This window comes from Talpa occidentalis, unplaced genomic scaffold (assembly GCF_014898055.3).
Source record: "Talpa occidentalis isolate TD23 unplaced genomic scaffold, MPIMG_talOcc4v2.1 talOcc4.5, whole genome shotgun sequence".
Classification (NCBI taxonomy): domain Eukaryota; kingdom Metazoa; phylum Chordata; class Mammalia; order Eulipotyphla; family Talpidae; genus Talpa; species Talpa occidentalis.
This window is the reverse complement of record NW_023604861.1, coordinates 33726361-33742090: the sequence shown is the minus strand read 5'-3', so window position 1 is coordinate 33742090 and position 15730 is coordinate 33726361. Positions and strand designations below refer to the sequence as shown.

Here is a 15730-nt window from a genome sequence, read left to right as displayed (position 1 = left end):
TCTCAGCTATTATGTATAATGCTGTAATAAACATGTATGTACAGATATCTTTTCAATATCCTGATTTCCCTTGGATATATATCTTTATAACCAAACATGGGATTGCTGGATCATATTATAATTCCATTTTGAATTTTCCAAGGAATCTCCATACTGTTTTCTTAGTGACTGAACCAATTTATTCCCACCAACAGAACACATGTATTCCCTTTTCTCCCCAACCCCAGCAACTTGTTATTTCTTGTCTTCTCAATAATAGTCATTCTAATAGGTGTGATCCCATGCCTGTTTCTGTCATCACTGATGTTGTTTTCCTCATATATCTATCACTGAGAGTAGCTGCAGAGGCTATGAAAATGTATCATCTTTGCAGTATAAGAAGTGTGTGTTTCCCAGCAGGAATGAAAGGTCACTTCACTGGACGGCAGCTGACTAGCACGTGAAGGCTCCTAGGGTCAGAAGCAGTCCCTTTAAACAGGAAGGTGGACCAAAGTCTGCCACTAATCATGAGTCATATATGTCTATTTAAATTAAGTCAAATTTAAAAATTCAATAAATTGGTAGTATGAGCCACATGTGGCTAGTGACTATCAAGTTGGGTACAGCAGAACAGAACATTTCCACCGTCACAGAAAGTTCTATGACCAGCACTCATCTACATAGTATTAAGGGCTAAAAAACTGATGTGCTCATGCTGGAAGGAGGCATAAAGTAAAATGAGAAAAAGATCAAAGAGATAGTACTTGGGGAAACTAATTTAAGGGGATAGGAAGGAAATAAGAAAAGATCAGACCAGAACACATCATGGAAAAAAGTTTCAAGAAGTGAGGGGTCCGTGCTAATACTATGAAGAAGTCAGAGTAAGATGAAGCTTGAAAATCGATCACTGGATTGGCAGTTGTTAATCTACCAAAGCAATTTCAATAAAATGAAAAGCGAAGGCAAGACTAAGAAACCAATAGAAAGTAGCCAAATTCCTCCTTCATGAAGGCACTCTGCCTTTATCAAGCCTATCATATTAGCAGCAAAAATCTAAGAGCTGTTTAGTACATGGACTCCCTGTTAACACTTTACACTTATCAGTTCACACCTCTCTTTCTCCATACCAGGCTGAATGCGAACCTCTTAAGTCAAGGACCAAACTGTAGCCACCTGTGCTATGCTTACTATAAAGGGAACGCAAATATTTACTGAATAAATGAAAACTATTTCATAGCTTTTGGCCACAGGGGAAGGACACAGTGCATGGTATTTAGAGAGGGCAAAAAGTCGTGGGAAAGTTGGGGAGGGGGTTGTTTGGTTTTGAGTCTGCTATTTTATCTATAATGAAAGATATCTGAGCATTCCTACAGGAGGAAGCCTGTGAAGAGTGACACTTTCCTTGTGGAACTGGGCTAGCTTGAGAGCCTTGGTAAAAGGATTAACGTTGAACAGAAAAACAGACATTTCTTCTGTGGCAAGTGGAGGAGAAAGGATGAAGAATGGATCAGATACAGACGCAGCACTGCCAGCAACCCAACAAGCTCAAGTAAAACAGCCTTTATTTTCCCTCTGAAGCTGTGAAGGTGAGAGCGAGGAGTCAGGGATAACCATCTCCAAGATATTTTATAAAGTGAGTGCTGTTCCCATCTGGGTACAAAGTGGATGCTTTAAACATACACTTCATTAGGGAATACAAAAGAAAATAGTAAGCATCATCGTCACCTCTGTACAGAGAAAACCTGAATTTTCAGTCTGTGACTGAAAGGTAAGATTAGTGAATTTCACTCTATACTCTTACACTGTCGGACTTTTTAAGAAGAACATACACGATGTTTTCTATTTAAAAACTGTTTACAACAAAAAAGGAACCAGCCCATAGAGAAGGTAAAGAGGGTGATACATAGTTCCCATAAATGCTGAAATGAGAAAGGATGTGACCAGAATCCAAGGGTCCTTCAAAATCAGGGCTCTACAACCAGACCAGCCATGGTCCTAGCCATCATTCCCTGTTCCTAGCTGCTACACCTCGGGAAAGTTCCCAAACCTCTCTCCCGCCCTAGTATCACCATGTGCAACACAAAAGTGGCAAGAGTACCTAGTTCAAGGCACTGTGCCAGGATTTAGTAATAAAATCACTGCCCAATCTACTGTGAAAGCTGAATAAGAGTAGATATTGTGATGATAATGATTATCTAACAGCTTTGAGGACTGTGGTAATCAGTGGACCCATAAATATTCCACATCAAAGAGCATCAGTTCACAGCTAATGGGAGGTATTTCCACTAGCAGATAACAGCTCATTCAGTCACAGACAAACCTATCAAAGTTGGTCCAAGATTGGAGATCCAAGACAATTTGACAAGAGGCCTGAGGTTCCAGAGTTTATGCACATTATTCTTATGGCAAGGTTGAGGAGTTGAGGAATTTGAAGGCATCCTACTTCAAAAGGAAAACCAGGGTTGCTTTTGTGAAGGGTGGGTTTGCCGTGGAACAAATATTGTCACCAGGAACCTAACATAAAAAAAAAGAGAGAGAGGTAGGGCCTCCCTGGTGGTGCAAGGGGTTAAGACGCAGCCTGTGAAGGTGTCCGCAGCCACTGCAGCATGAGTTCGATCCCCGGCCAGCCAGGGAGCAACCCACATGGCACAGGAGACCTCTCCTGACTCACCCGCTGCTCCCCTCAGCAGTGTACTTTGGTCAGTCTGCCTGTTCTGTTCCCCACTCTGTCTCTGGTGAATCCTCTCACCCTCTACACCTCTGGTCTGTACCCCAGTTCTTGTATACATAATAAATAAATCTTTAAAAAGAGAGAGAGAAAGCGAGAAAGAGAGAGAAAGGCAAGGGTAAGAGGCTGGAAGTCTAGAAGAAATAAAAAAGATGAGAATCTCTTGGTGTGTGTCCCTCTCCAGGGAACCAGGGTCCTTGGACAATGTGGACAATGTAGGTAATCCCTCGGAATGCAGGAGTGAGAGGGAGGGAGGTTGGAAGAAGAAAGGCTACAATTGTGTCAATAACTGAGTTTCTGTCATATCTCCTTCAATATAACCAGCCCTAGAGATTTCAGGACCACAGAAATTAGATGTCCCCTACTTTGGAACTCATAAAAGAATAAAACTAATAATAGCTGTCATGTATTACCTGTTAGGCACTGTGCCCACACCACTATAACTTGCATTACCCCAACTTTCCTCACACAATCTATGATTATCTGTTTCATTTCATGGATATGAAAACTGAGGCACAGGCATTAATTAATTTGCCCAAGGGTGCATAGCCATATTTGAATATAGAATAATGTCATTTTGTCAAGGTCAAGGTTCTAAAGCCAGGTTACAGAAGGAGTACGAGTTGTTTGGCATGTTTATCCAATGACCTGACATGTTTTTGATAGTCTTCACATGCCACTGTCCACCACCACGGAAATCTTTTCTAAAAAGAAATAGACACTCAAGAAATATGAATAACATTTAAATTTAAATTAATCGTGAACAGATTAATGAATATAACGTTACAGAGCAATTTTGCACAGATTTTCAATTAGCCAAGCAATCACATTCCTCTACAAGCTCAAGCCTAAAACAAGAACCACCAAGTGAGAAAGTGACTTCCAAAAGCTTACGAACATAAAGCAGCTACAAGAAGGTTCAAGACATAAGAGCAAAAAATGCCCTCAGAAGAAAGGCTGAATGAAGCTAGAACATCATTTTAATTGGAGACCATCACCATTTATAAGGAAATGAAACAGTCACACTGAATTTCTGAAGGCAGATTATGTGCATTCTATTCTTCATGTTCATTTCTCAGGCTGTCAAATTTTTCATTAGAAATGAATTGTAATTGTCATTATGAATTGCGTTCTATCCAAGGTTTTGATAAACAAAAACAGTTTAATACTATAGTACAGTCCATAATTAATGTCAACAATTTGCAAATCCTCATTGAAACTGAATGCTACAAAGTTTCATTTTATAAAGCTCGATTAAATAGGCCACCTCAGGAGGAAAATGCTGCAATTACAGGATAAACTCCCCACATTCTGGCAAGATACTTTATAATAAAATTAACCAAATAAATGCATTTTTTAATAAATGCATTATTGTGGTTCTCACAATTAGACTAATCGTACAATTAGTCCCTTAGTATCTTATTAAGAGTTTCAAGAATTTCTATACCATCACTCCAAAAGAAGCATACATTGATTTTTCACTTTTACTACTATAATGACTGAGAACTAACAATATTTTCCTTGTCAAGAGTCATATTTAACCTATGAAGGTCTGACTTGGGCAATAGTTACTTCAGTCTACCCCAAGTTCTTCAGCACACAGAATGCCCTTAGTACAGGTTTGATACATTTAAGTCCTTGTGCCCCCAAACCTTCCTTTCTGGTACTTAAAATGTACTATGATTCTCAAAGATGGAGAGTATAAAACTATTGAGGACTAATTCCATTTACATATCATTTTTTTAGGGAAAAGAGATAAATATAAATTGGACCACCCCCCCCAAAAAAAAAAAATCAAAATAGAAATGTTAAAGAAAAAAACAAAAACAAAAAACCGTATAGGTCCTTACCTCGAGGAAATGAAGAGCAAATATTACAAAAAGATGTAAACAGGAAGGCAGAAAACGGACATTGGGTTTTATGATGTTTCCTTTCTGAAGCTTATTGCTGAGTACTTGATGTTATATACCTCTTTTACTTGATAAAATGTATTTATTAAAGACTGCAAAGAAAATGTTTACCCTCATAACTATTTAAAATTATTTTAGTTAAGTAGATAGCTATTTAACTATTTAAAAGTAAACTTTCTGGGGCCTCCCTGGTGGCCTAGAGACTAATTCTCAGGCTACCACCACGAAGGCCATTGCAATGGCTTGAGTTTGAACCCCAGCCAAGGAGCTAACCCACATGGCACAGCAGACCACTCCTGTCTCACCTGCTGCTCCCCTCAGCATGTATTTCAGTAGATTTGCCTGTTCCGTTCCCCATTCCCCATACATGTTGATGATGTGGCTCTGATTCTTTCTGCTCCTTTTCAGTGTTCTCATACAATTAATTTTTAGATGAACTAAAAATGTTCACCTATGGCTATATATTTTTTAAGAGATCTCTACTTTACCTACAGCCTCAAGTCAAGACCTTTAAAAAAGACAGAGACATTCAAAAGCAGACCTTCATCAACTGTGTAGGGTTGTGTGCGACAATTCATCAGTCTCTTATATTTAGCTTCCTCAGCCTCTGAGATTCCATTTCCACCCAAGAACAAAGTTAAGAAAAAAGAAAACAGCAAACCATACACATGTCTTTCCACTACTAAATCCAATAATGATGATTTAATTTCAGCAAAACATCACCATTAATCACATTAAATAATGCTGCTAATTTGAATTTTATTAGTTTTACAATTTTATTTTGAGTTTTATATATAAATCTGTTTTGATTTTATTGTTGTATGAGAGTCATGAGCATAGTTAAAATGAGCTTTATATCTATACATAAATAATATTTTATTATCATTCAAGTCCACACTTGACTACCACAAGAATTTTTTTTCTAAGCTTGAGCTTGTTTCCTTTGTAGGTTTCTTTTTTAAAGTTTCATGTGTACTCAAGTTTCATAGTTGCATGAACTTCCACTTACAAATAAAGACCATATCGCTCAGAAAGCTTCAGAAACTTCCTCTAATAATTCAGCCATCAGAATCAGAAGTTTACATGAATCCAAACATCACCTGGCATATCAGGATAAGAAATTAAAACAGATGACTATCCCTCTGCTACATCATAAGGAAAAAGTCTGACCCAATTAAGATCTTCCAGTATAAGAACATTATTCTGATACCCAATGTAATACCACCACTGCTCTACAATCTAGGCAAAACTGCTAATATTACTACTAATGATGACCCCAACAACAATCCTATATATGGCAAATATTTACATCGAGGATTCAAGAAGCCAGGCACCATTCTAGGTCCATCAGATATTAACTCGCAATCTTGCCAACAACTCCATTTTACACATAAGCAAACAGGGAGAGAAAGAGCTTAAGTAACTTTCCCAAGTTCACACATCTAATAAGTGACGTAGCTAAGATTCAAGCCCTAAAAGTGGGCAATGTCACTCATAAATGTTATTCATAATGCCTCTTGCAAAAACTGTAAGAAAGAATGGCAGTGGATCTTTTGAAGAATAAAATCTATGGCAAGCGTTTCCAAATAGTTTTCATTAATTAGCTAGTAACTTGGATATTCCAGCACCAACAATTCACTTACAGAAAGACTCTTAAATTCTCCTCTAAGTTAATAGTGATTATATTTGATTTGCTATTTAAGAAAATTGCTCCCAGTGGTAAGGTATTTCAAGCCACCCAGCTGCTATTGAGAGAAAAGTTACCTTTGTAGAGCCTGTTCAAAGAAAGCTCATGCTTTGATCCTTAATATCCCATGAAGTAAAAGGTTATGCTTAATCTATATTTTATAGATCTAAAAGTCAAATTAGTTTCTGGGATAAACAAGCAGAATGTGATAGTAAGCATATTCTTTAGCTTTCATTTCTTTCCTAGTTTGGAGGATACTATGTGCTGAGTTAAAGACAATTACATTAGTGTAATGCGTAGCAGTTTTTCTTGTATTATTCTGCAAGCATAAACAAGTTATACACATGTTAATTTACATTCTATATAAAAAGCCAATTTTGAATCCAATTTATAAGGCAATAAATATATAAAGATTCTAGGACACAGCAATAAAGTTATGCCATAAAGTAGAGTTAATTCAAGACAACAATAATAAAAGCATGACAAATTTTAGCATTCTACCAACTGCACAAAGGTGTTTCAGGTAACATCTGTTCAGAAGCAATTGCTACAACACAGACTAGATGAGATGCAAGACTTCACAGTGTAATAAATGCGTGTCAGTTTGCTTGCTTCATAATTAAAGACATGAGTCTTAAAAAAAAAAAAGCAATTAAGCCTTGCTTTAAATCTGAGACAATCATCTCTACTCCCATCCTTTTTTATCCACAAATAAGAAATCCAGAGTGACCCAAAAACTACATAACATATATCATCTATTTTCAGCAGGTAAATGTACTCCCAAAAAGCCACTTGCTATATTTTACTTCTTTTCATAAATCACATATTAACAAACAAACAAAAACATCTACTCTGTTAGAAAGAATGGAAAGGAAAGTCTGGGTTGATTCAGAGCAATTTATTTAGGAGAGTGGGCAAAAATAAGGTGATGATGCCTTCATACAAAGATTTCAATGTCTGATGAGTTGGGTGGGATTTTGACATGAATAAAACTCAGGTGCTATAGCCTTCAACTAGCACTGATTCCTTTAAGTAACATAAATTTATTATGTTTATAGATTCTGTGGGTCAAGAAAATCAAGGCAGAGCTGGATGGTTTGTCTTGTGATATCTTCACAGCTGCTCCATAATATCTAGGACCGCAGCTGGGAAGCTGGGAATGGGTGGGGTGCTCCAATAGCTGAGGGTTGGAATTATCAGACTACCATAACAGGCACAAAAACTGGGCTTAACTAAACTGTTGGCCTACACAAGATCTTTCTAGGTGACAAGTAGGGTATTTACAGCATAGCAGCTAGATTCCAAGAGTCAGCTTCTGTAGAGCAAATGTTCAAAGAATCAAAAGGAAGCTGTGTGGACTTGAATGTTGTATGGATTGAAGCAGTCTCAATATTACCATGAGTCAAGGGGATGGATCATGGAATTTGTTTCCTGGAAAGGAGTGTCAAAGAATTTTCAGTCGTTAAAAAAAAAAACCTCATTACATAAACTAAATTTAAGAGCTAAAGATAGAGATCAGACTAACTGCCAAAAGTATGAGTAATATGTGTGCTGTTTTCTACTGGGGGTTTTGCATCACCCATTCTCTTCAACAGTCCATAGACTTCAGGGCCTGTTAACAGATCAAAACATCCCAGCGGAGAACCTGACTTTCTGTATTTCTTAACAGTTTAACTTGAGAACAACTGAAAGCTCCACTTTAGCTGCAGATTCGATGAAAAAATAAACTAAAAGAAGTGCATACAGAAATTGCCTCCACCTTTTCTCAGTTTCTAGCAATTATTGAAAAGATACAACAGACCAAGATGAAACAAGGTTCTAGTCGTTATTCCAGAGAACCAAAGCATGTTTGTCTCCCAGACCACAGACCTTCCAAAATAAAATGATACCACAGGAAGAAATTTAAATGAATCTGATGGTCCTCCTAAAACAGATTTTTATACTGCTAAACCAAACCTTTCACTGTACTCAACCTCATTCTATACCGGCTGAGTTAATTTTCTATGGCTGCCATAACAAATTACCACAAACCTGGAGCTTAAGCAACAGAAATGTATTCTCTCAGTTCTGGAATCCAGAAGAATGAAATCAGTTTCACTAGATGGAAATAAAGGTGCCAGTAAGCCTGTTTTCCCTCCAGAAGCTCGAGAGGAGAAGGGTTCCAAGCATCATCCCACTTCCAACAGCTGCAGCATTCTTTGGTTTGTAACTATTATCACTCATCTCTGCCTTGCAGTCACCCTGTTCTCTTCTGTAGTCAAGTCTCCCTCCATTTCCCTCTTAAAAGGATACATGTGTTTGTATTAGGGTCCAACATGATAATCCAGAATAATCTCCCTATTATGACTTTTAGTTTTAATTTAATCACACTTGCCTGCACTGTCCTTTTTGCCATCTAAAATAATATTTAGAGGTTCCAGGGATTAAAAGATGAATATCTTTGGGGGATCATTATTCATCTACTACACCTGCCTCCAAGATAAACCCAAAGCTATTAGGTAAATGTGCATGAATCTCATCAAGCCCACTCAGATTTCAATTCTAGTTCCCAATACAATAAGCAGTTCTCCAACCTAATACCTCTTCCCATCTCACCATCCACCTATAATCAGGAAATCACTAATTTATATCCATTAAAAACATTACTAACTATTGTTAATGGCACCTGAGAAAAGAAACAATATTGATTTACACTCCCAATAGCATGGGAGAGCAATACAGGAGAGTGCTAAGGAAAGGCACACTTGGTGACAGATTGCCTCCACTTCAAATGCCTGCCTCGCCAACAGGCAGCAGTTTGACCTAAGGCAATGTTAACCTCTGGACTTCAGTTTTCCCATCTAGCAAGCAAGGCTAATAATACTACCCACCCATGGCCTTGCTATAAGGATTAAAGGGGTTGACATTTACAAAACATCTAAAACAGTGCTTAGCTCATTCATTAAGGTGAACTGTTATTACTAACGATGCCCACAGTCAACATACAGAGAATACTGAACAAGGTGAAAAGTCTCTCACAGTCAAAATTAAGGACATTAGAATGACATAACCAGACAATAATTAACGATCCGTTCAAATGGAAACAATAAGATTATTTGGATTAGATGCAAGATTTACACTAAAGTCTGTGAGTACTTTTAAAGGACAGTCCTAACTAATTAAAAAGAAGAGCTAATCTGCCAACTTGGATCATCGTAGTTACTTTCATCCTTTGAAAAGACTGGCCCGCATCCTAGAGATGGAGACTTCTCCAAAAGCTACATGTCCTGCTGTTACTCTGAACCTGATGTATGTACTGTGTTTCTAAGGTTAGTGGGAATTAGGAATTAAGTGTTTGGTATCACTGAAATAGGGCAACTCTGTGGCTTTGTGTTTTGTTTGACTTGATTTTGGTTTTCTTCTAGGAGGGAAACAGGAATCAGGTCCAGGTGCTGAAGGTGTGACCTAGGGCAGGTACCATCTTTAACAATACTACTGGATTCAATCTACCCTCAGGAAGTCTTATCCAGGTACCCGCTTTATCATTCCAGCCTCCTCTGATTGCACTCGGTCCCCAGTAACTAACCCCAGAATGTCAATATTCACAGCTTGTTATATTTTCTAGTGAAACAAAGTTGTTTAGTTCATAAATAACACAAAAGCAGTTGAGTCACTGTGCAGTCAAACGATCATACATTTACAATATACTAATTTATACTACATGTCTATAGAAAGAGGCTGTATATTACAAGCTTTTATATACAATCAAAATTAGCTTGAGACTCACACTACAAAATCAGTAGAAAACAAGGATTAGTATGCTTTATCGGGGCTTAAAGTACTACAGGATTTCAGTGGGTACCAGAACTCCTCCCTTATTAAGCTAAGACAAGAGCAAGTGGTCAGTTTATCCCTCAGTTCCACTACCAGCTTATAGCTTTGTAGACTGTACAAAACACCAAATAACTATATTACTACCAGTCCCATCACATCACCAGCCAACATTACTTGTTTCAGTCAAAAGCAGCTATCCCAGGCAACTAGGTGACCTAACAAATTGGTGGTTGAAAAGGTTTAGGCTAACCTTTCTTCATCCCAAATCAAGAGAAAGCCAGGAACCAACTTAACATCCAGCAGTACGGCAGACTGAACTATAGAACAATCTCTTTTTGAGGCATTGCTGAGATCTCATGAGCAAGGGATGGTCTCCAAAGATCACCCTCTAACCCATAACGAAGAGAAATGGGACTGAACGCAGTGAGATGTAGACTATGAAGAGCATCCTGAGAACAGAATTTCTCAGAAGGAAGTCTTGAGATTAGAACACTGAGTCTTGAACCAGGAACAGAGTTAGAGCTAACCGTAGAACTCCAGGTTCTCTTTTAAGAGTCCTAGTTCAGGGCCTCCCTGGTGGTGCAAGGGGTTAAGCACCGCACTGTGAAGCAATCCGCAGCCTCTGCAGCACAAGTGCGATCCCCGGCCAGCCAGGGAGCTACCCACATGGTGCAGCAGACCTCTCCTGTCTCGCCAACTGCTCCCCTTAGCAGTGTATTTCAGTAGATCTGCCTGTTCGGCACCCCACTCTGTCTCTGGCAAATCCTCTCACCTCTACAACTCTGGCCTGTACCCCAGTTCTTGTAGGCATAAATAAATAAAATAAATCTTAAAAAAAAAGTCAGTGGAGTCTTTTCATGTTGGGGTAGAATCTTTCCTTGGCAATTTGCCCCTATCCTATCTATTCTTCAACTCTGTCAAGATAACAACCAACAACCTCTATTTGATCTTCATGCAAAAATCTCATCATTCGTATGACCACCTTGATAATTTAGTATAATTAAGCCATTTCGTCCTTCATTTTCAGTTCTGCTCTTAGTTTAATTCACCTACCACCTTTAAATGTTAGAATTAGCAATTCACTCCTCATCCACAAATCTTTAGTCTCTTTATGTATTCTGACATAAGTTCCTAACAGTTTTTATTTGTTCACTGAAAACAGTGCTTACTATGAAACTGTTGTTATACTCTTAGGTAAAAATGTTGGGGTGAGTATTAAATTTTCATTTGTGTTGGACTCACCCCCAATCGATCAACCTTATATGTGCTTTATTTACACACACTACAAAACAATCATCACTGTCTCTTCTTTCCAGTGGACATCAAAAAAGATTCACCAGGCCCTAATCATGACACTTCCCTTAAGTGTTAAAGTGAATAAATGAAGTATCCAGAATAGCTAGCCAGTTTCAAATAACTTAAACTCCATTCCAATTTAAACAAAACATTCCTTAGCAGTGACTACATGCCCGCCCAATTTTAAAACGAGTTGATTACATCTACACAAAATGTTATCTCTTAAAAAATTTCTGCATTAAAATAGTAAGCAGAAAACGAAATACTATCATCTAAAATTCACTCTGAAAAGTCCCATACCCTCGGAAACAAGAGGGAGGGGAGAAGAGCGACTTAAAAAATGCAGAGTTCACCTCGCTGACGTCAATACATAGACATTTGAACCGCTTTTTAAGTCACCCTTTAGAAATTTGGGCAACACAAGGGCAGTGAATTTGGGAAAAGATCACCATAGAAATGGATCCTGTCCTCGTAAATCTATGAAGAGATTGGCAGCTCAGTACATCTAGAGCAAAATTTAACCCCCGGGTCCTGTGGATCCACCCCGGGCTGTCAGCCAAGTCAGAGGTTAATGAAATAGAAGGACCCGCCGGCCAGAGCCTCAGAAGGCGGCACAGGCCAAAGCAGCCCCACCCGGCTCCAGGCAAAACTTACAAACTTGGCGCGTTTCTCTCCAGGCTCCTCGGGGCCGCCGGGCGGCGGGGGGTGCGGGGGGCCCTTCCTGCGGGGCATCCTGCCGTCCCGGCAGGTGCGGAGAGAGGCGGAGGAGGAGCCCAGCGCCGGGCGATGCGGCCGCGGCCGGGGCCGATCCATCCTGCCGTCGGGTTCCGGGAGGCGAAAACAAGGCGATCGCTCCGGGAGCGCGGGGGTACCGGGCAGACCCGCCTTCCTGCTGCTGCCAGCCGGGCTCAACCCAACCGCTGCGGCCGGCCCCGGCTGAGACATCCGAAAACTCCCGCCACCGCCGTCGCCGGGGACCAGCCAATCCGGAGCCGCCTAGTCAGTGACGCGCCCGGAAGCCGCCTCTTCCGGATTCCCCGGAACCCGACTGGCGGGGCCGCGCGTTCTTTCCACCGCCCGCCCGGACCCTGAGGGCCGTGGGTGGGGTCGGGTGTTGGGGAGGAGCTGAAAGCTGATCAGGAAGTCACTAGTCTGGGTTTTGGAGAACTGGTTCCTGCTGAGTTGGAAATCAGCGAGAGCCCCTCTGGACCGTCATGTAAACAGCGTTGATCTCGGTGGGGGGGGCAGGACGTGTCTGCTGGAAAAATTGTTCTCTGGTCTATGTTTGAAGGGGTAGTAGGCAGGACAGAACCACGGAGGCTACTAGGCTCCAAAAGACTGCTTTCTTGACATACCTGTAATGCACCTGCCCAGTGTTAAGTGCTGAGTGCCCACTTTGGGGTAGCAGGAGGGTCCACCAAAAATCAACACTAGGCTACTTTTTTTTTTTTTTTAAGATTTATTTATTCATGCATACAAGGACCCAGGTATAGGCCAGATGTGCGGGAGGGAGAGAAGAGTCACCAGAGACAGAGCGGGAAACAGAACAGGCAGACTGACGAAATACACTGCTGAGGGGAGCAGCAGGTGAGACAGGAGAGGGCCCCCTAGGCTACATCTTAAGGAGCTCACAGATAACAAATTAACATAAATGTTAACTCTGAAGGAGAATACCAGGGATGGTGAGAGGAAGGGTACAAAGATTAACACTGGATAGAGAAGAATGGTGGGATTTTCAATAAAAGGCAGGAACAATTTCAAGAGGGGTCAAAAACATAGATTTGAAAAACCAAGAGCTGACAATAAAGGGCCTTGAACTAACACTATGCAAAAAACTTTGTTGTGTATACCCAACAAGCTACAACAGCTAAAACAGTTTTCTCACACATGGATGTGCTTTCTTTTCTCCTTTAAGTCATCTTTTCCTTTGAACAATTAAGTTAGCCATCTTCTAACTATGGAAGTGGTGTGGGCCTAGACTCCAATAAACTGTAGTACTGACTTGAATACAAGAAACAACTCTAGGAACTTTGGGAAGATTAGCACAGTAGCTCAGGAAATGGCTTTAGTTGGGAGCAAATCTTCGAGCTCTGGCCTTTTGTGTGTGTATGTGTTTCTTTTTACTGTATTAGACTATTATGTCTGTCTCTATCCTCAAAGAGGCCCTAATCTTTAGTGGAAAGTCCAGGAGAACAGCAAGGGCAGGAGGACTTCAGTAATTCCTTGTGTCTCAATGACCGTTAGACCCAGATGCAATTTTATTCCTGTCATTTACTAGGTAGGTGATGTTGAAGATGATTAACTTTTTTTTTTTGCCTCCCAATCCATAAAAAGAGAATGATAATACCTACCAAACAGAGGTATTGTCTTAGCCAATCTACCATATGCAAAGCTTTTAGCAATGTCTATCAAAGCCCCTCCTACCAAAGATTCCAGGAGGAACACCTAGCTAAACAAGTAGAGTTTATTACTCTTAGAAAGTGAGACTATGGGGTCTCTCAGTCATAGGATATAGGAAGGACATGAAGTATCTGGACTTTGGTTTTGTGATTGAGGAAGACTTCTGAGAGAGTGGGAAGAGTAGCTCTGAATTTGGGGACTTTCAGGTATTGGGAGTACTCAAGGATTGAGTATCTAACTCTTATCTAGAAGGATGGCAGACTACAGAGTGAGACTAAAACTGTAACTAATAAAGCAGAAGTAGTTGTGACATAGCACTCAAGAGAAAAGGGTATTGGTATTTTGTGATTTGTACACTGACCTTTGTGTCCATGCTTAGGCAAAATTAGAAGTGGTCTTGTGTCACTTCATTATTATAATCATTGTGTGGCCTTACCTGATATTGTTGTTCTGTGAGATTGTTTATGGCCATAAACATAAATAACATGGTCTACCTATGAGTGTTAGCTAGCTTCTAAAAATATTGATACCAAGCTCTAAGTGTCACACTAGTCTCCTAACATGAAAGGCTGCTCTTTTTTTAACTTATGTCCTTGGCATCTAGGAGGTGTTAAATACAAACAGGGGCTATTATCATTTATTTTCAAACTTTACATAGAGCATTTGAAATATTTCTCATAGTAATTCTTTGTCACTGCAACACACTAGTAAAAATAGCGCCTTTGTATAAGTTTTACTTTTTTTATAATACAATTTATATGTGTTTATTAAAACTTCACAACAGCATGCTCTGCCCCACATCCTCTCTCCAAGAAGCTAGAGATGAAACCCCCCCACTAAATCAACAATTTTATACTACTTTGGTCTGGGTTTAATGCATAGGGCTGGGATAAAGTTTAACAAGACAAAGGTAGACCTGGAAAAGCTTAGAATCCAGGAATGTTTCCTTTTTTTTATCATTTCTGATCAATCTCAACATCCAGACAATTAAAAGACAGTCATTGTAGGGTTTCATTCTTAATGCCTATAAGAGAAGGAAGACTGTAGAAAGCTTTAGGATAGGATTGATGATCTCCAATTAATTTTTAAATGACAATTTTATATGATATCATTTTTTGCCCACATGCTATTGGCAAATATTGCAAAGTCCCATATCACTGAGTTTTTGCCAAGATGCAGAGATGTGGCAGTTGCTACAGATATAATGGGGATGCAAAACTGGCACAGCCACTTTGCACAACTTGGCAGTACCCAGTAAAGGTGAAAGTACATGAACTTATGACCAGTGATGCCTTGTCTAGATGTTTCCCTGGAGATACATGCACAAAGATATCTCTTGAACTCTGCAATAGCCAAAAAAAAAAAAAAAAAAAAAGTACATTATTTAACTGTCCTACATCTACCCATGCTAGTGGGTATGAAGTGTATTTCCTTGTGCTTTTTATCTACTGTGTATTTTTTGTAGAGAAAGCATTATTGGAATATACCTATGCCCATTCTTTTACATATTGCCATAGCTTGCTTTTCCTCTGCAATTGTAGAGTAGTTGGGAGAAACTCTATGGTCTACAAAACCTAAAATGTTTGCTACCTGGACCTTTATAAAATGTTTTCTGACCTCTGCTAATTGCTGCCCCACAACCCCTTGTTATTTTACCACAATGTATTTGGTTCTTTTTCTTCAAGGAGTGTTGTATTCCAGTAAGAAACAAATATTAATGTAGACAGATGTTTGAGATAAAAATAAGTACTTTGCCATATTACACACTTACGCAAGCTTTAACATCTTTTAAAACATGATTTAACCAGGTCAAGAAGATCTTGCTGCCATAATGAATTACTGTGAAGAACAGAGTTGATTTAAAGTAGGTATAAAAAGCAAAATTATTATATGGATATGTGTTACTTCTTAAAGCAC

At 39.5% G+C, this 15730-nt stretch overlaps 1 protein-coding gene across 1 annotated transcript in view; it reads right to left on the bottom strand.

Annotated features, from left to right (window-relative positions):
- The window catches only part of DIAPH3 (diaphanous related formin 3), a 454058-nt gene extending 441832 nt beyond the window's left edge, over positions 1-12226 (bottom strand). The window contains 1 exon segment of the mRNA XM_054701595.1: positions 12068-12226. Coding sequence (XP_054557570.1) covers positions 12068-12226 — 159 coding nt within the window.
- Positions 12227-15730: the final 3504 nt, after the last annotated feature.